Below are 26045 nucleotides of genomic sequence, written 5' to 3' on the forward strand. Positions count from 1 at the left end.
CCCCAGAGGGACGAAATGTGGAGGTAGCGGTCACAATGGATACAGGGAAGGCCTTTGATCGGGTAGAATACCCGATCGTTTGTGGGAGGTGCTGGGGCAGTTCGGGTTTGGGAAGTGGTTTGCAGATTGGATTCAATTGCTGTACCGGGTGGCGAGTGTAAGAACGAATCGGGTGAGTTTGGGATACTTTAGGTTGTACAGGGGGATGCTGCCCGCTCTCCCTATTGCTTTTCATCTTGGCGATAGAGCCACTGGCGATGGTGCTTAGAGCATCTAGGGGTTGGAAAGGGATTGTGCGGGGGGGTGGAGCATAGGGTGTCCCTGTATGGCGGATGACCTGCTTTGTGTATATATCGGACCCACTGGAAACCATAGGGGGCGTCATGGACATTTTAATGAAATTCGGTCGGTATTCGGGGTACAAAAAAACATGGGAACGAGAGGCCTTTCTGATTTCAGGCAAGGGGGCAGGAGCGGAGGCTGGGCAAGTTGCCATTTATGGTGGTGGGAGCGCGTTTTAGCTATCCAGGTGGCACGGAGGTGGAAGCAATTACACAAGTTGAAGCTGGCTCCGTTGGTGGAGCAAACGAATCATAGAATTTACAGTGCAGAAGGAGGCCATTCTGCCCATTGAGTCTGCACTGGCCCTCGGAAAGAGCACCCTACCTAAGCCCACATCTCCATCCTGTCCACTCATGCCCACCCTAGCCACGTAACCCCACCTAACCCAACCTTTTTGGACACTTAAGGGAAATTTAGCATAGCCAATCCAACTAAGCTGCACATCTTTGGGAGGAAACCGGAGCACCTGGAGGAAACCCACGCAGACACTGGGAGAACGTTCCAACTTCTCACAGATAGTGACCCAAGCCGGAAATCAAACCTGGGACCCTCGAGCTGTGAAGCACCTGTGCTAACCACTGTGCTACCCTGGTACCCTAGGTGAAGGGTGAATTTAAAAGATGGGATGTGCTTCCGTCATCATTGGCGGGCCGGGTGCAGTCCGTAAAGATGACTGTTCTCCTGAGGTTTTTGTTTGCATTCAAGAACCTGCCGATTTTTATCCTTGAGGCCTTTTTTCAAGAAGGTTAACTCGTTGATATTGGTATTTGTGTGGGCGGGAAAGGCCCCTCAGGTAAAGAAGGCACTGTTCGAGTGTGTGTGGGGGGGGGGGGGGGGGGGGGGGAGAAAGAGTGTTGGCCGTGCCAAATTTAATTAATTATTATTGGGCGGCAAATATAGCCATGGTAAGGAAGTGGGTAGTGGGGGATGGGTCGATTTGGGAGCGGATGGAGGCAGCCTCGTGTAAGGGTACTAGTTTGGGAGCGTTGTTGGCGGTGCCTCTGCCGTTCTTGCCAGCCAGGTACTCCACAAGTCCGGTAGTAGTGGCGGCCCTGAAGTTGTGGGGACAGCACTAGAGGGGCCCTCAGTTTGGGCCCCGATCTGTGGGAATCACAGGTTCGCTCCGGTGGAACGGGATGGGGGTTTCAGGGTTGGCGGCGGGTGGGGATTGAGAGGTTTGGAAATTTGTTCGTGGAGGGTAGCTTCCAGAGTTTGGAAGGACTAGTGGAGGAGTATGTGTTGCTCAGCGGAAATGGGTTCCGATACTTACAGGTGCGGAACTACATGAGAAAGCGGGTGCCGTCCTTTCCTGATCTACCGCCCCTGGGGTTGCAGGACAAGGTGCTGTCGAGAGCAGGGGTTAGCGAAAGCAGGGGGCGCGATTCTCCCAAAGAAAGACAAAGTCCCGACGCTGGAGTGAAAACCAGAGTGTTTCACTCCGGCGTCGGAGCCCGCTCCCAGCCCCCTATTCTCCCGCCCCTGGTGGGCTAGGAGCGAGGTCGCGTATTTTACGCACGCTGGGCCTTGGCGCCGCTTAAAAAGCAGCGCCGCGTGAATGACGCGGCCGGCGCCACGTAAATGAAGTCACCCATGCACGGTTGCCGTCCTCCACGAGGCTGCCCCGCAAGAAGATGGCGGATAAATCTTGTGGGGCGGCGGAGGAAAGGAGGGCCTCCTTTAGAGAGGTTGGCCCGCCGATCAGTGGGCCCCGACCGCGGGCCAGACCCCATCGGAGGCCCCACCTGGTGAAGGAACCCCCCTCCCCCCACAGGCTGCCCCCCCAGCGTTCCCGCACAGTTCCCGCCGGCAGTGACCAGGTGTGGACGGCACCGGGGGGGGAACCTGTCGTGTCGGAGCGGCCACTCGGCCCATCCTGGCGGAGAATAGCGGGGGGTACCGGAGAATTGCCGTTGTGAGTGTCTCGGTCGATTCTCCTGCTAGCACGGTGCAGAACCCGACGGGGCCGTTCCCGCCGGTTGGGGGAATAGCGGGATGGCGTTGGACCGGTGTCGCGCGATATAGCGGCCGGCGATTCTCCCAACCGGCACGGCCTCGGAGAATCGCGCCCAGGGTGTCAGAGATATATAAGGAATTGATGGATTGGGAGGGTGCCCCGCTCGGAGTAGTTAAGCGAAGCTGGGGGGAGAGCTGGAGACTGGGTATGGGAGGAAGCTTTAAGAAGGGTGAATGGGTCCTCTTCGTGCACCAGACTGAGTCTCATTCAATGTAAGATAGTCCATAGGGCGTCTATGATGGTGGCTAGAATGAGTAGGTTCTTTTGAGGGGGTGGACGATAGGTGTGGGTGGTGCGCGGAGGGACCCACGAACCATGTACATATGTTTTGGGCCTGCCTGGATTTACAGGGATTTTGGCGGTTCATTAGCGTGATGTCAGAGGTACAGGGGGTGAAGGTGATCCTGAGTCCAGACTTGGCAGTGTTTGGAGTGTCGGAAGACCCGGGAGTCCAGGGGGGTGAGCGAGGCGACGTGATGGAAACCATTCATTGACTTCCAGGACAGTTAAGTCAGCAGGGGAGGGGGGTTTAGAGTTAAAAAGAAAAAGTGGAGGCAGAGAGGGTGGGGGGTATGGTAGGGAGGGAGGGTTGCAGTTGTTAGCTATTTATTGAGTTATGCCGTGTTCTCCTGTTGTTATCTTTTTTATCTTGGTTGTGGTTTCATTTGATGTTTATTTATAAATGCCTTAATAAACATATATTTTTAAAACAACGTCTGTCCTGAGTGGCCCGGCTCTGATTTTTAAGGTCTGTCCTCTCGTCCTACACATTCCCGTCATCTACCTACCTAACCTGTCATCTCATTTTATTTCAAAATCTAAAGAATCAAATTCTCCCTTAACCTTTTATATTCAACATAATATAAACCTATTCCAGGCATATTCGACATAATATAATCCTATTCCAGGCAATAGAAACCTAATTCATGTAACCTCCCCACATAGTTTGACTCATGGAACCGTGGTAACATTCTGATGAATTTATGCTGCATTCCTTCCAAAGAAAACTTATCCTAATGTGCAGTGCCCAGAACTGTACACAGCACTCCTTATGCAGTCATTCCAGAAAATCTAAAATTTCACTCTAGCGTTGTACTAAAATTGGGGCTCAGTAAAGTTTACTCCAATTAATCTTTGATTATGTGCAGGGCGGCACGATAGCATAGTGGTTAGCACTGTTCCTTCACAGCGCCACGGACCCGGGTTCGATTCCCGGCTTGGGTCGCTGTCTGTGCGGAGTCTGCACGATCTCTGTGTGGGTTTCCTCCGGGTGCTCTGGTTTCCTCCCATACATCCCGAAAGGGATGCTGTTAGGTAATTTGGACATTCTGAATTCTCCCTCAGTGTACCCGAACAAGCACCTCAGTGTGACAACTAGGGGATTTTCACTGTAACTTAATTGAAGTGTTAATGACACTAATAAAGATTATTATTATTATTAAAATGTTGAAATCATTGATAACCCACCACCTCAATCAATATGAATCTCAACCCAAAATAATACATGATACACAGGAGTTTAGTTCTCCATACATAAGAACATAAGAACTAGGAGCAGGAGAAAGCCATCTGGCCCCTCGAGCCTGCTCCGCCATTCAATGAGATCACGGCTGATATTTTGTGGACTCAGCTCCACTTTCCTGCCCGAACACCATAACCCTTTATTCATCAAAAAAATATCTATCTTTATGTTGAAAACCTAGTGACTCTCCTCTGCACACCCTCCAGCGCCAGTACATCCTTTATCAGGTAAGGAGACCAAAACTGAACACAATACTCCAGGTGTGGCCTCACTAACACCTTATACAGTTGCAGCATAACCTCGCTAGTCTTAAACTCCATCCCTCTAGCAATGAAGGACAAAACTCCACTCGCCTTCTTAATCATCTGTTGCACCTGTAAACCAACTTTTTGCGATTCAGGCAATAGGACACCCAGGTCCCTCTGCACAGCAGCATGCTTTATTATTTTATCAGTTAAACAATAATCCTTTTTGCTGTTATTCCTACCTGTAGCCACCTGGGTTGGCCACTTCCCGACGTAAAATGGAGAACAGCAAAGGCTGAAGGGAAATTCAGCCAACACAGGCAAAAACTAGCAGGTGCAAGTTTACTGTGTATCAGACTATGCAAAAGCCCAGACAGCATCGATACAAGCAGCCATCTGCATAGTAATGTAGCAGCCATCTACATAGTAATGAGCGATCCCTGGGAACAATCAAAACATTTGAGGTAAACAAGGCCAAGCCAGACTCCTCGGCGCCAGCGGGAGCCAACACAAAAGAGGTTAACTGACACTTCAAGACCGCCCAACGATCAGGGAACAGCTCCAGTATTGGAGAAATCGAACCAAGCGATTGGAACGAAGTGCAATCACTTGAAACCAGGTACGGGGTCCGCCCCAAAAGGCGGGAAGCTCCTGGGGACTATAAAGTAAAGCCCCCAAGTTCAAATCATCCTTCTTGACAGGGTCACTCAGCAACACGAACCAACCCTTGACAGTGACCTGCCCAGCTGCCTCCAAGAACGTAAGTCTCAAGTCAACGCTTGCTACGAGATAGGCGCTCCTAGCTACCAGTCCATACCAGCTTTTGAATCCCGCAGACTCAGAACCCGAACGAAAGGCCATTTGTTCCCCTGACCTGGTGGGCCAGTCCGAAGCTAAGTATTGGCCTGTTAGTGATAGAAATAGCTTAGAAAGTAGAGTTTATGCATGAGTAGCGATTTACTGTGTATAATAAATGTGCTTTGATTTGAATCTTACTAATTGGTGTATTGAGTTATTGATCATAACTTGAACCTCATGGCGGTATCAGAAAGATACCTGGCGACTCTAGAGCAAAGGTTATAAAATAGAGCCAATTGAACCAACCAAAAGCTAGCAACATATTACTGGCGACGTCCTGACGGGACCCGATCTAGAAGTGGCTTAACCACTCCGGGAGAACCCAAAATTTGAATTAGAAATCCAATTGGGAACAGAAAAAACCACAAGTGTTCAAGCAGTTCTGATCAATCCTCATAATTCGGAAGTGTGTTAATGCATGCATGCGTAACTAACAGGGCTATAAGGTAAACTGATAGATTTTTTGTTGCGACAAAACTGTCGGGAGTTTGTATTCCGGAAAACAGCGAAAGCCGAACCCGTAATTACAGCACCGCCTTAATACCCCTCGTTCTAAATTTAAAGAGAAGTATTCAGAGAGGAAAGATGGCAATGCAGGCAATGTAACGCCTCATGAATCCCGAAGAATTCATGGTCGCAGCGACCAGCAGTAGAGTAGGACCGTGTCCCGTTTGGGAAGAGGAAATCAGAAAGTACCTCAAAGGAAAAGGGGGAGCGAATTCTGTGGAAATGAGGAAACAGGTCCCGAGAGTATAGGACATACTTGGTGGGAGAACCTGAGCGAGATTCACAAGTAGAGCTTAGGTAAAGCTCGCAAGCCGATGGCAATCGTGTCCTGTTTGGCACAATTGCGAGGCACAGGAGGTCGTTAGGACTCTCCAGAAAGAGATCGAAGGTATACATCGAATGAGCGAGGTCAATGTCAGCGAGGTAGAGAAAGAGAACGTAGAGTTAAGGAGGAAGATGGCAGCAAAAGACGGCGAGGTGGATGATGCCAAGTGGGCACACCAGTCTTGTCTGGCGCACCTAAGCAGCTTCCAATCCCAGTACGAAAAGGCCTATCAGGACACGCAACGTGCAGTCCTAGTATGAGAGGAAACCGAGAAGCAGGTAGAGGCATTGCAGAGGCAGTGTGGTGATCTGAAGGCAGCGTTAAGAGCACTCCATGCTGCCACCATGGAGCAAAGACAAAGCTCATTAGACCACGCAAAGTGCCGGAAGCAGATTGCAGAACTGCAATCTCTGCTTTCAGTTCAAAAAGGATTCTAGGAAACCTTTGGATCACAGCTAGATGAGGAAGACGGCCCTGATTGGGAAGAATTGAGTGAGACAGCGCAGAGATATGTTCAGGGAACATGTGCGCAGGGAAAGCCCCAGAAGAGAAAAGCCAACCCCCCCCCCACAAGAGCAGATAGTTCAGGCTCCAATGAACCCAGTCACCACCCACCGCACAGCAACTTCGGATGACACGGTATTTCTGTACACCACCCCCTTAACAGTGACCCAATTTACGGGACGCGTGCGATAAAATCAAACCGTTCCTCCCCACCTCAGACTCCCACCACTTCTTTGCCAGAGTAAAACAGCAGGCTACCATGTACGGCCTGGATGAGCGAGAGCACATGAAGCTCAAACAGTTTTGAATTTAGACCCTTCGGTCGCAGCAACCATTCCCGACCCACAGAATGTAGGAGGAGGCACCCTTGCAAAAATGCATACCACGATCCTAGACGCGATCGGGTATAACACGGGTGACCCTGTAGACGGCCTCATTAAGTGCAGGCAAAAGAAAACCGAGCACCCCACAGCTGGACGCCTGTGGATCCATTTCGCAGCAGTTTTCGGAGACTTAGACCGCGCCCATTTGTCCCCAGATAACATGGCCAAATGGACCCGCACCCTTATCTCCAATGCCACAGAAACAGGACAAAAAGCTTGTGCGAATTATGACCCCTCAGAGGAAGCTCATGAGAAATGGGTTGCAAAAAGATTGTCCCGCACCTGGGAGCAATCTGTTCAAAACAAACCCACGAACAAAAATCCCGAAGAACAGCAGGCAGAAGCAGACATACACGCAGTTAAGGTACACCAGAACCCCGCATGGGTAAATGAAGGCAAGAACAGCCCCCCACAAAAGTCACAGGAGTGTTACAACTGTGGACAGTTAGGACACTTTGCAAGAGAATGCAATGCCCCACGAAAGCCACAGAGAGCCCAGCAGGCAGGCACTCTGAATAAGAATAGGACAGAGCCCATACATAGTGTGAGCACCCGTTCAGATCAGACGGACCTGAACGGAACAGACTGACGGTGTTCGGGCTCCCCCAGTTGGGTCTGCGACACCCTTTGGAATAGGTCTGGCGGACCAGTAGTTGCAGCAAAAATACGGGGACAGCCCATCTTCTCTGGGACACAGGAGGGTCCCACACCACAATAAATTCCTCCACCATGTTTCAAAAGGTCACGAGGCCCACTACAGCCACCATCACCCTCAGCAGCTTTACAGGCCACTCATAACAGGGACACATCACAGCCCTTGTACCCATTCAAATCGGCAACATCACCACCAAGCACCCCATAGTTTTAGTCTATCTACCTCACACAGCAGAACACATTTTAGGAATTGATTTTATGAATTCCCACAACCTATCCTTTGATCCAGTCAACCGATGTGTCTGGAGAATGGCAAAACCCGCAAGAGCACCCGCAACGCTCACCGTAGGAGAATATGCAAACAAGATCAGCGCAGTAGGCGAATTTTGGTTTGACCCGACTACGATTAGCACGGACAAGCAGGTTAGGGCAGTTTTACAAAAGAACAGGATAGCATTCGCAACCCACAAACATGACTGTGGCCAGATGACTGGTTCAGTACAAATCACAGGACCTGACCCTAGATCCCAAAAGCAATATGGATTTCCCCAAGAGGCAGAGGGAGAAATCGCAAAAGTTATCGACAGCTTATTAGAGCAGGGCGTACTCAGATCAGTAGCCTCCACTAATAATGCCCCGATTTGGCCAGTGAGAAAGCCCGATGGATCATGGCGACTGACCATTGATTACCTGGAACTCAACAAAGTCACCCCCGCAGCAGCCCCCACAGTAGCCACAAGTCCCGAGACCATGCTCAAACAGGGACTCAACTCACAATACTTTACGGTTTTGGACATCAGTAATGGATTCTGGTCCATTCAATTGGCAAAAGCGTGCCAATACAAATTTGCCTTCACGTTTAAAAATCAGCAGTACACGTGGACATGCCTTCCACAAGGATTCCACAACTCCCCCTCCATTTTCCACTGACAGCTGGCAAATGGTTTAGCCAAATTTTCTCGCCCCGAATGTCTGGTTCAGTACGTAGACAACCTACTACTGCAGACAGACACCAAGGAAGAGCACATTGAGCTTCTGTCCGAACTCCTGGAACTCCTACAGGAAATTGGATGTAAAGTCAACCCCAAAAAGACCCAGATTTTGGAAAACAAAGTGATATATTTGGGTACAATTATCACGCCCGGTAACCGCGAGATCGAGCATAAAAGCATTGACTCGATTGCCAAATTGACCCTTCTCCAGAATGTTTCAGCCCTCTGGTCGTTTTAAGGACTGGTTGGCTATTGCCGAAACCACATTGACGGTTTCGCCAGCAAGGCAGCACCCCTCTCAGACCTCCTAAAGAAAGGAGCCCCTTCGGAATGGCTTCCGCAGCATACGGATGCTGTGGACTCTTTGAAAAGAGCACTCATTGCAGCCCCCGCACTACAAGTTCCAGACCCGCTTTCCCCCTATGCGATAGAGGTAGCAAGCACAGACCGCACCCTTTCAGCCGTGCTCCTCCAGGAAGGGCACGAACAGTTAAGGCCTGTGGCTTACGCCTCCAGAGTTTTAGAGCAGGGATTTTCAGCCTGTGAAAGACACCTGCTCGCAGTTTTTTGGGCAGTACAATATTTTTCTCACATAACCGGACTGAACCCCATCACAATCCTCACAGAACACCCCCCCCCCCCCCCCCCCCCCCCACCAAACTGTTACTGGAGGGACGACTTAAGGACGGTACAGTCAGTCAAATAAGAGCAGCCAGATGGACCCTTCTTTTGCAGGGACGGGATATCACTGTTAAAAGGACCAAGACCCACACTTTCTTAGCAGATAACCTACAGTACCCAGGCACCCCCCCATGAATGTGAAATCATCTCACCGCACCACAACACAGGCCCCTTTATTGCGAAAACACCCCCCAGAAAGATAGGTAGTTCACCCCAGAGCCCCAAGCACACAGACATGTGCGAACCCATTAGGATATATGTGGATGGATCTTCCACAATATTAGAAGGGAAGCGCATAACAGGATGCGGCATTTATGTCGAGGACGCACCCTAGAAGAAATCGCAATAAAACTTCCAGGACACTTAGGCGCACAGGCGGCAGAACTAGCAGCCATAGCGTACATTGTAGAACACCCAGATTCCTTCCCCAGCCCAGCAGACATATACTCGGACAGCCTCTAGGTCTGCAATAGCCTTACAGAATTCCTACCCCTGTGGAAAGCAAGAGGATTTGTTTCCGCAGACGGAAAACCCCTCCCCTCAGCCCCATTGCTCTGTCAATGTCACATTCTAGAAAAAGCCCAGGGCAGGACTTTTGGAATAGTTAAAGTTCGTAGTCACCATCGTTCCTCCCCACTGGAAATGTAAAAGCTGACGCACTGGCAAAAGCAGGTTCCAGGCATGGATATTTTTGGACACCCCCCGAAAGCGCACCAGTGAATGCAGTTCAGGTCTCGCAGCCTAATATCGAGGATTTAGTGCAGGCCCAGAAGCAAGACAGCAATCTCAGGGAGATTTTAAAAGGAAAATTTACGGCACCTTACGATAGGTTTAAAAATGCTCTGACCACACATGACTGTGTGGTGTTAAAAGACACTCTTTATGTGGTTCCTGAACAGGACAGGAATCAGCTCATTTGTTTGTTCCATGACAGTCATGGACATCAGGGAATTGATCCCACTACAGCCCACCTCAGGCAGCTCTGTTGGTGGCCGAGTTTAAAAGACGATGTAACTCACTACGTTGAGAATTGCCTTAACTGTGCCCAGAACAATCCGGACAGATATGCCAAAAAGGCTCAGCTTAGTCACACCCGACCCGTTAATGGCCCCTGGACTAACCTCCAGATTGATTATATTGGACCATTGCCCCCTTGCAGGAATGGTTATAAGTATGTACTCGTGGTGAAAGACACATTTACAAAATGGGTGGAAGCATTCCCATCCAGAACGACCACTGCAAAGACCACAGCCAAGATTTTAACCCACCACACCTTTATGAGATGGGGACTCCCCCGCAGCATTGAATCCGACCAAGGTTCCCATTTTACAGGACGTGTCATGAAGAACGTCCTCACGATATTTGGCATTACCCAAAAATTCCACATCGCATACCACCCCCAGTCAGGTGGTATCGTGGAGCGCATTAATCGGACCCTAAAATCCACCCTCAGAAAAATGGTCCAGCAAAACAACACCACTTAGGATTCAGTCCTCCCTTTTGCGCTGATGTTTTTGTTAAATACGGTTTCAACATCTACAGGTTACACCCCACATACCCTCATGGCCGGACGCCCCATGAAAGGCACAGAATTTTTATTGGGATTAGATTTGACCAGCCCGAGGTGACGGCCCTCACACACGAGAAAGCAGTAGAACTGGTTCAGAACGTTAAAACGGCTCAGCTAGCAGCCGCAGTGAAATTGGGCACAAGAAAGAAACAAGAGCAAGGCCTGTTTCGATAAGACAGTGCATGCGACTGAGTTCAGTGTAGGACAGCAAGTCATGCTCTCCGTATACAACCCCAGCACATTCCTGTTACCTAAATATTCGGGTCCGTACTCCATTGCGGACAAAGTCAGCCCTTCCGTCTACAAAATAAAGTATCCCAACGGAAAGACTGCGTGGTTCCATATCAAGGCGGACCACAGTCGAACCACACACACCACGTCATGCTCGACGCAGCAGACCACACCCCGCCCACAGTCAACGTAACCCTACCCTCCCCCAACACGTCCAGCCCAGCCACGGACTCAACCCCGACTCCACCCCCGAGCTATACACTCCGCCCCGGAACGCCCACAGACTGCAGCAGCAGCGATAGCGACTGTGACTCGGACAAGAGCCACAGCACGCCTCCCTACTATCCCCATGTAACAGGACCCACACCCAGCGAATCTGACCACGATTCGAGTGATCCCTTCATGATCACTTTCCCAAACAAACCCCACCACAGACCTACAATGCCGACCCCGATTCCGTCCCCACAGAACTAGACACCACCTTTTGGCACCGAGATAACTCCTACAGACTCGTCCGGAATGACGAGAGGGATCCCAAATCACACCATGCAGCCCTATCCACCCTGATACACTCGAGGGTTTGGCATCCGGGAGAAGATGACGACTTTGAGTCTGACTCCCAAAACGAGAACCCCTTTGCGACCCTGTTCGCAACCGATAACTGAGGTGTCCGGATGATATTTTAAAAAGGAACCATTTGGAAGAAAACAGTGTCCTTTCTGATGGAACCTGCAGCATGTTTAATGTTGTTTGTACTTGTTCTGTTAAATGTTGAATGTAAGACCGGAAATTTTTTTTCACAGCCCCACGCCACCACCCTTCTGACGCCCACCGGCAGTCAGAGAAACTAGTTTGTACCGGACGCTAGTTCAGAGGAACTAGTTTGTCCAGAGACTTGTTAATGTCCCAGACGCCAGTTCAGAGGAACCCGCCTGCCGACAGAAACACAGACCCCCGTTCATAACTGCCCATCTGGTTCGAAGGAAGAACCAATACGGCAACCCCCCACGATGACTACAATTTCTTGCCCATTCTTGTCGGATGCTCAGGCAGTGGAGAAACGGCATTGGGACCCGCCCTGCCTGGGAATGCCCCATGGTCAGCTACGCTTAGGTAAAGCACACACGGCATTGGTCGCCGGCCTACCCGGGGATTCCATCCAAATCTTGCCCGTCGCGGCCCATACGCACCTCATTTCGGCAATTTTCGATCAAAAAGTTTTGTTTTGTTTTCAGGTAACCCTTCGGTTGCCACCCTATGCTACTTACATCCTCAAACATTTGGATGGTAAATTGCACAGCCTGCGAGACGGCTCGCACTGTTTCAGTATTTTTACGTGTGTCTTGTCCTGAATATTCGGTTTAAAAAAAAATGAGGGAGTCACATTTGGTGGCAAATTGTAAAGGGAGAATTGGCACTAAAGGACAAACATACTAACAAATGAGATATTAAACCAAGATAGTAACAGACACTATGCTTGATCCCACAAAACCCCAGAAGCTCCAGGAAAAGAGACGAAGAGAAGAGAAAGAAAAAGAACCATGAGGACATCCTCCGTGTTGCTCATCACCCTAATAAACATTTGGTTGCGTGCGCGAACCCCCTGACCCCAACCCCCCCCCCCCCCCCCCCCCAGCCGTTAATGATTCACTTCCCCATAGTGCCCAGTCACAAGCGACACCACACCATCTTGGTGCGACAGGTTTATAACCTGGTACTCCGTGTCCTACTTGATAGAATCCCTACTAGTATTGGCGATACTCTGCTGCATCGTGCAGACTATTCGTCTGAGGAAATGGCGAAGGAGAGCCTACCGCGCTCGCACCCCGGTATATAGGATAAGCGCCTATTTTTGGTTATGACCAGACCCCCGGCCCCCTCGATCTATAATAAAGAACATTCGTTTGCGTTTTTTTGTGAATAAAGAAATATGTTTCATGAGCGACGGTACAATCCTGAGCTTGACTGCCAAGCCAGGAAAAATATGAATAATGCTGCTATGATTTTGTTTGTATTGTTTAGGAAGTTAGTATGATTGAATGTTTGAGTGAGTGTAGTTTATTAAGGACAGTTAGAGGTACCGTTTTTCTTATTTTGTAATGCATGTCCCTGTTTTGACATAGCGCCACTTAGAATTGTCAGTAAAAAAAATTCTTGCATAGTTATGGTCATTGTAGAGGCCATAGAAGAGTGCTCGCCGGGTCAGGGAATGAAGACAATGCAGTTATGTGATCCTTCACGCTTCGCGTTAGGATCACAAGGAGGGAGTGTAGCCACCTGGGTTGGCCACTTCCCGACGTAAAATGGAGAACAGCAAAGGCTGAAGGGAAATTCAGCCAACACAGGCAAAAACTAGCAGGTGCAAGTTTACTGTGTATTAGACTCTGCAAAAGCCCAGACAGCATCGATACAAGCAGCCATCTGCATAGTAATGTAGCAGCCATCTACATAGTAATGAGTGATCCCCGGGAACAATCAAAACATTTGAGGTAAACAAGGCCAAGCCAGACTCCTCGGCGCCAGCAGGAGCCAACACAAAAGAGGTTAACGGACACTTCAAGACCGCCCAACGATCAGGGAACAGCTCCCGTATTGGAGAAATCGAACCAAGCGATTGGAACAAAGTCCAATCACTTGAAACCAGGTACGGGGTCCGCCCCGAAAGGCGGGAAGCACCTGGGGACTATAAAGTAAAGCCCCCAAGTTCAAATCATCCTTCTTGACAGGGTCACTCAGCAACACGAACCAACCCTTGACAGTGACCTGTCCAGCTGCCTCCAAGAACGTAAGTCTCAAGTCAACGGTCGCTACGAGATAGGCGCTCCTAGCTACCAGTCCATACCAGCTTTTGAATCCCGCAGACTCAGAACCCGAACGAAAGGCCATTTGTTCCCCTGACCTGGTGGGCCAGTCCGAAGCTAAGTATTGGCCTGTTAGTGATAGAAATAGCTTAGAAAGTAGAGTTTATGCATGAGTAGCGATTTACTGTGTATAATAAATGTGCTTTGATTTGAATCTTACTAATTGGTGTATTGAGTTATTGATCATTACTTGAACCTCGTGGCGGTATCAGAAAGATACCTGCCAACTCTAGAGCAAAGGTTATAAAACAGAGCTAATTGAACCAACCAAAAGTTAGCAACATACCAAAATGGATAACCTCACATTTGTAAGCGATCTCCAAGGCGACCTTCAGGACGCGTGACAACGCAGAATCGCTGAACAGAAACTTAAAGCAAGTTCTGCACACATGAGTAGGGCCTCAACCGGGACCTTGGATTCATATCTCATTACATTCACCCCTGGGTTTGCGAAATCCTACCAACTGTCCTGGCTTGAGACAATTCACACCTCTTTAACCTGGGATTACCCCTCTCTCGGGATCTGTAAAGACTTAATTACCTGCAAATGCTCGCATTCAAAGCATTGTCTTGCATCTTTGACTTTGTGTATGTATATATATATGTTTTTGGAACCTACCTCTTCATTCACCTGAGGAAGGAGCAGTGCTCCGAAAGCTAGTGATTTGAAACAAACCTGTTGGACTTTAACCTGGTGTTGTAAGACTTTTTACTGTGCTCACCGCAGTCCAATGCCGGCATCTCCACATCATGGCTCACATCTGTCAACGTTGTATTCCATCTGCCAGACCCTAGCCCATTCGCTTAAACTATCCAAATCCCTCTGCAGACTTCCAGTATCCTCTGCACTTTTTGCTTTACCACTCATATTAGTTACGTCTGCAAACTTGGATACATTGCACTTGGTCCTCCACTCCAAATCATCTATGTAAATTGTGGGCCGAACACTGATCCCTGAGGGATACTACTTATTGCCAACCAGAGAAACACCCATTAATCCACACTCTTTTTGCTTTCTTTTAATTAACCAATCCTCTATCATGCTACTACTTTACCCTTAATGCCATGCATCATTATCGTATGCAGCAACCTTTTGTGTGGCATCTTGTCAAAAGCTTTCTGGAAATCCAGATATACCACATCTATTGGCTCCCCGTTGTCTACCGTACTGGTAATGTCCTCAAAATATTCCACTAAAATAGTTCGGCATGAACTGCCCTTTATGAACCCCTGCTGCATCTATCCAATGGGACAATTTCCATCCAGATGCCTCGCTATTTCTTCCTTGATGATAGATTCCAGCATCTTCCCTACTACCAAAGTTAAGCTAACCGGCCTATAATTACCCGCTTTCTGCCTATTTCCTTTTTTTAAACCGTGGTGTCCCGTTTGCTAATTTCCAATCCGCCGGGACCACCCCAGAATCTAGTGAATTTTGGTAAATTATCTCAAGCGCATTTGCAATTTCCCCAGCCATCTCTTTTAGTACCCTGGGATGCATTCCATCGGGGCCAGGAGACTTGTCTACCTTTAGCCCCATTAGTTTGCCCATCACTACTCCTTAATGAAAACAATCGTCTCAAGGTCGTCACCTGTCATAGCCTCATTTCCATCAATCACTGGCATGGTATTTGTGTCTTCCACTGTGAAGCAAAAAATCTGTTCAGCTCTTCAACCATTTCCTCATCTCCCATTATTAAATCTCCCTTCTCATCCTCTAAAGGACCAATATTTACGTTAGCCACTCTTTTTTAAAAAATATATTTGTAGAAACTTTTACTATCTATTTTTATATTCTGAGCAAGTTTACTCTCCTAATCTATTTTACTCTTCTTTATAGCTTTTTTAGTTGCTTTCTGTTGCCCCCTAAAGATTTCCCAACCTTTGTCACTTTGTATGCTTTTTCCTTCAATTTGATACTCTCCCTTATTTCCTTAGAGATCCACAATCGATTTTCCCTCTTTCTACCATCCTTCCTTTTTGTTGGTATAAACCTTTGCTGACCACTGTGAAAAATCGCTTGGAAGGTTCTCCACTGTTCCTCAACTATTTCACCACAAAGTCTTTGCTCCCAGTCTACTTTAGCCAGCTCTTCTCTCATCTCATTGTAATCTCCTTTGTTTAAGCACAAAACACTAGTTTGATTTTACCTCCTAACCCTCCATCTGTATTTTAAATTCCACCATATTATGATTGCTCCTTCCGAGAGGATCCCTAACTATGAGATCATTGATCAATCCTGTCTCATTACACAGGACCAGACCTAGGATAGTTTGTTCCCTCGTAGGTTCCATTACATACTGTTCTAGGAAACTATCGCAGATACATTCTATAAACTCCTCCTCAAGGCTGCCTTGATTGACTTGGTTAAACCAATCGACATGTAAATTAAAATCCCCCATGATAACTTCTGTACCATTTCTACATGCATCAGTTATTTCTTTGTTTATTGCCTGCCCCTCCGTAATGTTACTATTTGGTGGCCTATAGGCTACTCCTATCAGTGACTTTTTGTCCTTGCTATTCCTGATTTCCACCCAAATGGATTCAACTTTATCCCCCATAGCTCCGATGTCATCCCTCACTACTGCCCAGATGTCATCCTTAAATAACAGAGCTATACCACCTCCCTTACCATCCACTCTGCCCTTCCGAATAGTTTGATTCCCTTGGATATTTAACTCCCAGTTGTGACCATCTTTTAACCATGTTTCAGTAATGGCCACTAAATCATAGTCATTCACGATGATTTGCACCATCAACTCATTTACCTTATTCCAAATACTACGAGCATTCAGGTAAAGTACCCTTATGTTGGCTATCAGTAACCTCCCCTCAGTTATTTTTCCTTTTAGCTTTTCTCCTAATTTTCCTTATCGTGGAACCCATATCTTCATGTAATAACCTGCTTCCCTCTTGTACCATCTCTCGAGCCATGCATTTATCGTATCTATCCTGACATTTCTACTCTGACTAGCTCGTGGCACTGGTAGCAATCCTGAGGATACTACCTTTTGAGGTCCTCCTTTTTAGTTTAACTCCTAACTCCCTGAATTCAGCTTGTAAGACCACATCTCGTTTTTTACCTATAACGTTGGTGCCTATATGCACCACGACAGTTGGCTGTTCAACCCCCCACCACCCCCCAGAATGACCTGCAGCCACTCAGAGACATCCTTGACCCTTTCACCAGGGAAGCAACATGCCATCCAACATACCACCAGCTCCCATCATTAGCTCCATCAGTGTTTCACTGGTATGGTATGTATTCATAGACATACCATCTATTACAGTCATTTCCAAAGTCGGGGTCGCAACCCGCGGAGCCATCCATCACAGCGTTCCTGATCGCGGGAATTAATATGCAACGGCCACAGCAGCCAGCTTTTAAAAATGCTGGCTGTGAGCGGCTTTAAAAATACCGGCCGCGACCGACTTTCAGAATGCGTGCCCGCTCATCAGTGCGCATGCCCGGAGCCCAGTGAGAAGCACCGCCTCCTCCTGATGTCAGCGCCATGACTGGGGAGAAGATTTTTTTTATTATTCAATCAGTCTTCCTGCCTGAAGCGAGGCAGAGAGCAGGTCACGTGCCTTGAAAACTGATGTCACGTGCTCTGGGCGCAATTGCGATTCCTCCATTTTGTCAGCAGCAAACATGCAACAGGACTGAAATTTAAAATGGATTGTTTTATAATAAGAAAGAGGGGGCCAGAGACATAAACAGGCCAGGATCTTAGAGCTAAATCTGCTGGAGAGAGTGGCTCAGCAGTGGTGGTGTTAGCTGTTCAGGAGTCCACAACAGGACAAAACGGTGCTGGTGTGAGCTCCAGTGCCTTTGATGAATAACCCATACAGAAATGTAACATTGAATGACAAAACAAGTGAGAGGGTGAGGACCAAGCAGGCTCAGCTGTTGTAATAAAAGTAAGCGAAAATGGTGGGTCACCAAGTTTGGATGGCATAGATTGCGAACGTCGGCCGGCGTGGGTCACTATGGTCGGCTGGCATGGGCTCTGAAGATTGGTTGGTAAAAATGGGTCCCCGGAAAAAAAGTTTGAAAAACACTGATCTACTGTACTTGAGTGATTAGATTTACTTTGTTGTCAAGTTGTATGCAATAGCACCATCTAATGGTCATGACTAAAATACATTTTTGCAAAGGTAAAGCATATAATTATTTTGTCACTACAAGAAGTTACAGGCCTACAATTTAAACACACAAAAAAAATCTTCCTGCAGAAATCTAAGCAGCAGGGAGAGAGGATACTGCATTTTTTTTTTTTTGGTTATATATTATTTCTTCATATACCTATCAAAAATCAATACAAAAGTATTTCATTCATATTCTTGGGAAAATCACACTGAACAGAAGCACGTGAAACTTTCTACTTGTGAAACTGCGATTAGAAACTTTGTGAAGATATCAAACAGGGTTTTTACACAACACTATAGATGTATTTGGATTCTTAAAAATCCAGTAATCAAGATGTATTTTAAGATTGCATCCTTAAACCTCAAAGTAGAAGCTTAACCAATTAATAGAATTAAATTTAATGCCACCACAAAAAGTGCTCAAGTGTACACATCGTCCAGGTAAACTATTGTAATGTCAGCATGTTAGTTAGCAACTAATTAACAACATTTCCTCAAAATACATAAAGCCAAAATAAAAAGCATAGCCTGGCACTATATCAAGCTGTTCATTTTCTACAATGTATTTTTACTCGGCAAAAAACTATCCACTTGTACTTTGGAATACTTGACAATGGAGGTCACTATCAGGTTGTATGTGGATTGCAAAATATTATTCCAGGAACACTGCACAACATACATCAAGTTAACTGTGTAAAACCAATTGATAATAAGTTCCTCATTAGTCTTTGTTTTGAGCTGCCAACATATCTGCAAATTTAGAGAGGTGCTCCTGCTCCTGGCCAAGTGCATGCAGAAAGATACCCATGGGGCTCTTCTTCAATCCGACCTCTTCCATCTTGTTTTCAAACTTGTTCTTTAAGTTACGAAGCTGGGGGGGGGCTTTACCCCCCGACGATGTCCCGGGCACTGATCTCCTTGATCCTGAAGCGGGACAAGGATCCCCTGCAATGTGGGTCTTACTGACCGATTTCCTTGCTAAATGTAGATGCCAAGTTGCTGGCGAAGGTCTTGGCCACGAGGATTGAGGATTGTGTGCCGCAGATCATCCATGAAGACCAGACGGGGTTTGTGAAGGGGAGACAGTTGAACGGGAATGTGCGGAGGCTTTTGAACGTTATTAAGATGCCGGCGAGGGAGGGGGAGGCAGAGATAGTGGTGGCGATGGACGCTGAGAAAGCCTTCGATAGGGTAGAGTGGGGGTACCTGTGGGAGGTGCTGAAGAGGTTCGGGTTTGGGGAGGGGTTTGTCAGGTAGGTTAGGCTGTTGTATGAGGTCCCGATGGCGAGTGTGGCCACAAATAGGAGGAGGTCCGAGTACTTTCGGTTGCACCGAGGGACGAGACAGGGGTGTCCCCTGTCCCCCCTGCTCTTCACACTGGCGATTGAACCCCTGGCTATGGCACTGAGAGAGTCGAGGAACTGGAGGGGGTTGGTGCGGGGTGGGAAGGAGCATGGGGTGTTGCTTTATGCGGACGACCTGCTGCTGTATGTGGCGGACCCGGTGGGAGGCATGCCAGAGGTAATGAGGATCCTTAGGGAATTCGGGGACTTTTCAGGGTACAAGCTCAATATGGGGAAGAGCGAGCTGTTCGTAGTTCAGCTAGGGGACCAGGAGAGGGGGATTGGCGAGCTCCCACTAAAAATGGCGGAGAGGAGCTTCAGATATTTGGGGGTCCAGGTGGCCAGGGGCTGTGGGGCCCTGCATAGGCTTAACTTTACAAAGCTGGTGGAGCAAATGGAGGAGGAGTTCAAGAGGTGGGACGCGTTGCCGCTGTCCTTGGCGGGTAGGGTGCAGTCAATCAAAATGACGGTGCTCCCAAGGTTTTTGTTCCTGTTCCAGTGCCTTCCCGTGTTTATCCCGAAGGCTTTTTTCAGGCGGGTTAACAGGAGTATAATGGGGTTTGTGTGGGCGCAAGGGACTCCGAGGGTGAGAAGGGTGTTCCTGGAGTGGAGTAGAGATAGGGTGGGGCAGGCACTGCCCAACCTCTGTGGGTACTACTGGGCCGCCAATGCGACGATGGTGCGCAAGTGGGTGATGGCAGGGGAGAGGGCTGCATGGAAGAGGCTGGAGACGGCGTCCTGTGTGGGTACGAGTCTGGGGGCGCTGGCAACGGCGCCGCTGCCGCTCCCTCCAAGGAGGTATACCACGAGCCCGGTGGTGGTGGCGGCCCTCAAAATTTGGGGGCAGTGGAGGCGGAATAGGGGGGAAGTTGGGGCCACGGTGTGGACCCCATTACGGGGGTACCACCGGTTCGCCCCAGGAAGAACAGGTGGAGGGTTTTCGGGGTGGCACAGGGCAGGGATACGAACGTTGGGGGACCTGTTTGTGGACGGGAGGTTCGCGAGCTTGGGTGAGCTGGAGGAGAAATACGGGCTCCCCCCGGGGAACACCTTCAGGTACTTACAGGTAAGGGCGTTTGCCAGACGGCAGGTGGTGGAATTCCCACGGCTACTGCCACACACAGTACAGGACAGGGTGCTCTCGGGGGGGTGGTTGGGAGTGGAGAAGATCTCGGAAACTTACCAGGTGATGCAGGTGGAGGAGGAGGCCTCGGTGGTGGAGTTGAAAGATAAATGGGAGGAGGAGTTGGGAGAGGAGATCGAAGAGGGGACGTGGGCAGATGCTCTAGGGAGGGTGAATTCTTCCTCTTCGTGCGTGAGGCTCAGCCTCATACAGTTTAAGGTGCTGCACAGGGCACACATGACCGGGACAAGGATGAGCCGGTTCTTTGGGGGTGAGGACAGGTGTGTTAGGTGCTCAGGGAGCCCAGCAAATCACACCCATATGTTCTGGGCATGCCCAGCGCTGGAGGAATTTTGGAAGGGCGTAGCGAGGACGGTGTCGAGGGTGGTAGGATCCAGGGTCAGACCGGGCTGGGGGCTCACAATATTTGGAGTGGCAGAGGAGCCGGGAGTGCAGGAGGCGAAAGAGGCCGGAATTCTGGCCTTTGCGTCCCTGGTAGCCCGGCGAAGGATTCTCCTTCAGTGGAAAGATGCGAGGCCCCCAAGCGTGGAATCCTGGATCAGCGATATGGCAGGGTTCATTAAATTGGAGAGGGTGAAATTCGCCTTGAGAGGGTCGGTACAAGGGTTCTTTAGGCGGTGGCAACCGTTCTTAGACTTTCTGGCAGAACGATAGACATTGGTCAATGGCAGCAGCAGCTCGGGGGGGGGTTTACTTTATTTTTGTTTATGTTATTTACACTGGAGGGTCTGAGGGGGTGTATACACCTGTTGTGTTAAGTCGGGGTGTTAATGTTAATTTAATATTTATGTACAGGGGGGGGGGGGAGGGGTTTGGGGGGGTTGTTTTTTTAGATTGTGTTTTGTACTTAACCCTGTTGGGTTCTTTTTTCTTTCTCATTTTGTTATTGATATTTTATGAAAACCTTTAATAAAATTTTTTTTTTAAAGTTACGAAGCTGTAGAGAAGCATGTACGAACATCAAAAGTAACGGTAAGGTGATTCCAAGCAAGAAAACCATGACGCCACCAATGGTGGAAATGAAGAGTAGCTCATCAGCAAGATGGTCAAGACAAACATAGTCGGGTAATGGCATTTGAAATGGCTAATAGCTGCCTTATTTTCAGAAGCCCACATGGAACCCATGAATATCAGTACTATCACTGCTCCACCCAGGATGATCTCCAAGGGACTCATAAACCCGATCACGATAAAGATGTCGACCGCCATGGCCAGGTAATTGCTCTGGTAATACAGCAGGTTGCTGATCACCCGGTTGTTCCACTTCTCGCAATCCCGAAAATCCGGCTGGGCGAAGTGGGCCGAGCCCAACATAAACTCATCCCAAGATCTTAAGGGGGCGAACTGCACTTCCATGGCCAGCAGCTGCCGCACTGGCTCAGGATACTGCATTTTTAGAACACTGGGAGGTTAGACAACTGATCAAATATAAGACGGGAAATAAAGATGAACAGGGTAAAAGTGACAAATGGAAATCCCACTGGAGGGGAACCGTCTTCGTCATCTCCCTTTATAGAACACAACTTTTAGAGTAAAGGAACAGACTTAGACTAACAACATTTGTTAATGGCTTTCCTGGTTCCCATCTAATGGCCCTATTAGAAATTTTGCTCTGCCAGATTCCTGTTCAGGTTTATTGACATCAGTCACTCCCGTAATCAGACAAAGTATTTTTCGTGATACTTGTACAGCAGCATAGACCTGGGTAACAATACTCCATGTCATCTGAAATAGATAACCATGGGCGAGATTCTCTGGTCTCCTGCGGTGGGAGGGCGCCTGCCATTGGCCGGCGGTGGGAGCTTCTGATCTCGCTGCTTTCACTGGGATTTCCCATTGAATCCATCCGCCAGGAAACCCGCAGTGGGAGTGCACCGTTGACGGAACAAGAAGGTGCTGCCAGTGTGAACAGCCAGAAGATTTTGCCCCATGTCTTCAATTCAACTAATTCCTCAATCTCTCTGAAGACAGACGATTGACCAGACTAGGATTAATACAAAGCAATATTCTGCTTTATTTTAAAGTGAGTGAACACATACTGAACAGCAGTTATTATCTAATTAACTTAGTTCAATCAATACAACTTGGCTTTAGGCGATAATATAACAATAATGAACTGACTGAACTTTCCTTCATCAGTGGGTCAGCTTGTTTCACTTCAACAAACTAATAATGTAACTCTCATACTGAGCCTCACTGCTTTGCACCTTTTGTTTCAAAAACCTGCCTGTCAGTCTGTGTTCTAGCTCTTGTTGGTCACAGGCAAAAAACAAAACTAGTTGGATAGCACAATTGCTTCACAGCTCCAGGGTCCCAGGTTCGATTCCGGCTTGGGTCACTGTCTGTGCGGAGTCTGCACGTTCTCCCCGTGTGCGTGGGTTTCCTCCCGGGTGCTCCGGTTTCCTCCCACAGTCCAAAGATGTGCAGGTTAGGTGGATTGGCCATGATAAAATTGCCCTTAGTGTCCAAAATTGACCTTAGTGTTGGGTGGGGTTACTGGGTTATGGGGATAGGGTGGAGGTGTGGACCTTGGGTAGGGTGCTCTTTCCAAGAGCTGGTTCAGACTCGATGGGCCGAATGGCCTCCTTCTGCACTGTAAATTCTATGAAATAGCATTATAACTACCCATCATTTTGTTTAAAAGTACATCAACGCTATGCTTTAAAATACAACATTTAAAATACATTTTTTACCAAATTCTGCAGAAAAATGGTGAAAAATCCTGAAAAACGTGCAAGATTCACATTAACTGTTATCACAATATTTTACTTTCTATTGGTGTTTAATTCACTGCTACATCTCTTCCAGGTACACCCACTTTAAAGATGCTCTTCTCTCCAGCAGGATTTCCATTTGTCACTTTTACCCTGTTCATCTTTATTGCGTTCTATTTCCTGTCTCATATTTGATGATATTCTCTAACCTCCTTAGTTCTGATGAAAGGTCACAATCTGAACGGGTGCAATTTCTAAGTGTCATTTTGGGTGCATTTTCTGGGGTATTTCCCGACGGTCGTGCTGGCGAGATCGCGACCCATATTTATCGGTGATGTGGAGATGCCGGCGTTGGACTGGGGTGAGCACAGTAAGAAGTCTTACAACACCAGGTTAAAGTCCAACAGGTTTGTTTCGATGTCACTAGCTTTCGGAGTGCTGCTCCTTCCTCAGGTGAATGAAGAGGTATGTTCCAGAAACACATATATAGACAAATTCAGAGATGCCAAACAATGCTAGGAATGCGACCATTAGCAGGTGATTAAATCTTTACAGATCCAGAGATGGGGCGACCCCAGGTTAAAGAGGTGTGAATTGCATCAAGCCAGGACAGTTGGTAGGATTTCGCAGGCCAGATGGTGGGGGATGAATGTAATGCGACATGAATCCCAGGTCCCGGTTGAGGCCGCACTCATGTGTGCGGAACTTGGCTATAAGTTTCTGCTCGGCGATTCTGCGTTGTCGCGCGTCCTGAAGGCCGCCTTGGAGAACGCTTACCCGCTTTATCGGCACTTAGTACTAGAAATGAGCCCCCATGAGTTTCTCGCCATTACTGGCTGTCTCGCCGTCCGATTTCACCAACTCGGACCTTGGCAGCTAGCTGCTAACAAGGCGGATCTGCTTTTAAGCACTCCTTCCCAATCAACACACTTAGCATGGCAGCATGCAGATCTGCTCTCCTCGCTTTGGGGATGCTGATCAGGCCAGGTTTCTGGACGCCGTGGAGGCAAGACAGGACATCCTGTTTCCCCCGAGGGGGTCGGAGACCCAGCAGCAGGGCCACCAATGCCGCCTGGGAAGCAGTGGCAGTGGCTGTTAGTTCAGGAAGCACAACAAGGAGGACCATCTCGCACCCTCCCCACATCCAAGCTTGTTTGTTCGTCAGCATCCCCTAGAACCCACCAGCACAATCCCCCATGTTCAGTTGCGATGCCCACCCATGTCACTTGCTAAAGATCCCCCCCCCCCCGCCCCCCCACAATCCATCAAGTATGCGGTTCACAACGCCCTCTTTTTGTCCCCACAGGAGAAGATAGCCCAGCATAGGCGGGTAGCAGAGTCCTCACCCCCCATGAGGAATGGGTCCTGGAGGTCACTGGGTTGACAGAGGAGAGTGCAGTCACCAACAGCGAGGTTGGCCTGTGTCACAACGGTGAGGCTCCATTGCCCCTTCACCCAAATAACCTGTCTTAAGTGAGTTGTTAATTTCAGACAAAATGATCCTCCCCTCTCTCTGACCATATGTCCATTCTCTCGCAGGATCTCGATTTGATGGGGCCGGGCCATCCAGGGCCGTTCCACCTGCCACCCGAGAGAACACCTGGGAGGAAAGCTCTGAGGAGACCATCATCGAGGCTTCACAGCTATCACAACTGTTTTTCGCTCCACAAATGCTGTTAGACCTCCTGATATTTCCAGTATTTTCTGCTTTTGTTTCCTATTAATCACAGGTCTATTTGGAAAATCTATTAGATTGAATGGTGTGGAAAACAGAAATGGTACATTTCACATTGGTGCGTTAGATACACCTGCACCAATGTTGAGACAGCGTAGGAGTTTTATTCTCTCTCCAGAGTGCCCAATGCCATTGGTGAACAGAAAATTTTCATTGTTCCAATACTTAAATTCTTTAACTTGTTAAAAGTTGGGAATGTGCACATTACTGGCAAAGCTGGCATTTATTGCTTGTTGCCTTGAAAGGTGGTGATGAGCCTTATTTTTAAACTGCAGCAGTCATGTGGTGAAGTTACTGATTCTTTGTAATAGTTTGATTCAACTGAGTGGGTGGCACGGTAGCACAGTTGCTTCACAGCTCCAGGGTCCCACATTCGATTCACGGCTTGGGTCACTGTCTGTGCGAAGTCTGCCTGTGCGGAGTCTGTATATTCTCCCTGTGTCTGCATGGGTTTTCTCCGGGTGCTTCAGTTTCCTCCGAAAGTCAAAGATGTGCAGGTTAGATGGACTGACCATGCTAAATTGCCCTTAGTGTCGAAAAAGGTTCGGTGGAGTTACTGGATTATGGGTTTAGGGTGGAGGTGTGGGTGTGGGTAGGGTGCTCTTTCCAAGGAATAGTGCAGACTCGATGGGCCGAATGGCCTCCTTCTGCACTGTAAATTCTATGGACGTCTTACTAGGCCACTTCAGAGGGCAATTAAAACTGAGCCACATTGATATGCACCAGCGCGACATGGATCTGATCAGTTAGAAAGGATGGGTTCCCTTGCCTAAAGGAAATTAGTGAACCAATTAGTTTTTACAGCCATCTGACAACATCATAGTCAATCTTACTAATAGCAGTTTTTTATTTCTGGATTTTTTAAAAACCTGAAATCAAATTGTCATGGTGGGGTCTGAAATCTCATTCACTGGATTATTAGTCCACGCTTCTGTATTATCACATTACTCCATCTATAATGGTAAATTCACTTGTCTTCTCTTTAAATGGGGAGAATTTAAATGGGGAGAATTTATATCAAACTAACTGATTTCAAGGCAATGGTCAATCGAGCTAAAATGTTTCAACAAAATCCAACGGGCAAGCTTTCACACAGAAGAGTAAAATACACCTGATATTCCATTTTAAGGATGACAGGAAAATCAACATTGGCTCAAACAATTGCAAAGGGACAGGTTTTCAAACCGGAATTCCCCCGGGGGTGCAAAGGTGAGTACAGCTCCTGGGTGGGGTGGGGAAGAGGGACATGCCTGAGCAGTGCCCTACCA

The 26045-nt window shown here is 48.2% G+C and overlaps 2 protein-coding genes across 2 annotated transcripts in view; both read right to left on the bottom strand.

Moving 5' to 3' along the window:
• Nucleotides 1–26045, bottom strand: part of tmem9b (TMEM9 domain family, member B) — a 99959-nt gene that overhangs the window by 58050 nt on the left and 15864 nt on the right. The window lies entirely within an intron of this gene.
• On the bottom strand, nucleotides 18321–21768 carry LOC140384615 (PRA1 family protein 3-like). The gene is given in 3 exon segments (XM_072466490.1): nucleotides 18321–18723; nucleotides 21262–21354; nucleotides 21357–21768. Coding segments are annotated over 3 exon segments (618 nt in total). The 5' UTR covers nucleotides 21721–21768; the 3' UTR covers nucleotides 18321–18562.

Source organism: Scyliorhinus torazame, chromosome 10, assembly GCF_047496885.1.
Source record: "Scyliorhinus torazame isolate Kashiwa2021f chromosome 10, sScyTor2.1, whole genome shotgun sequence".
Taxonomy (NCBI): Eukaryota; Metazoa; Chordata; class Chondrichthyes; order Carcharhiniformes; family Scyliorhinidae; genus Scyliorhinus; species Scyliorhinus torazame.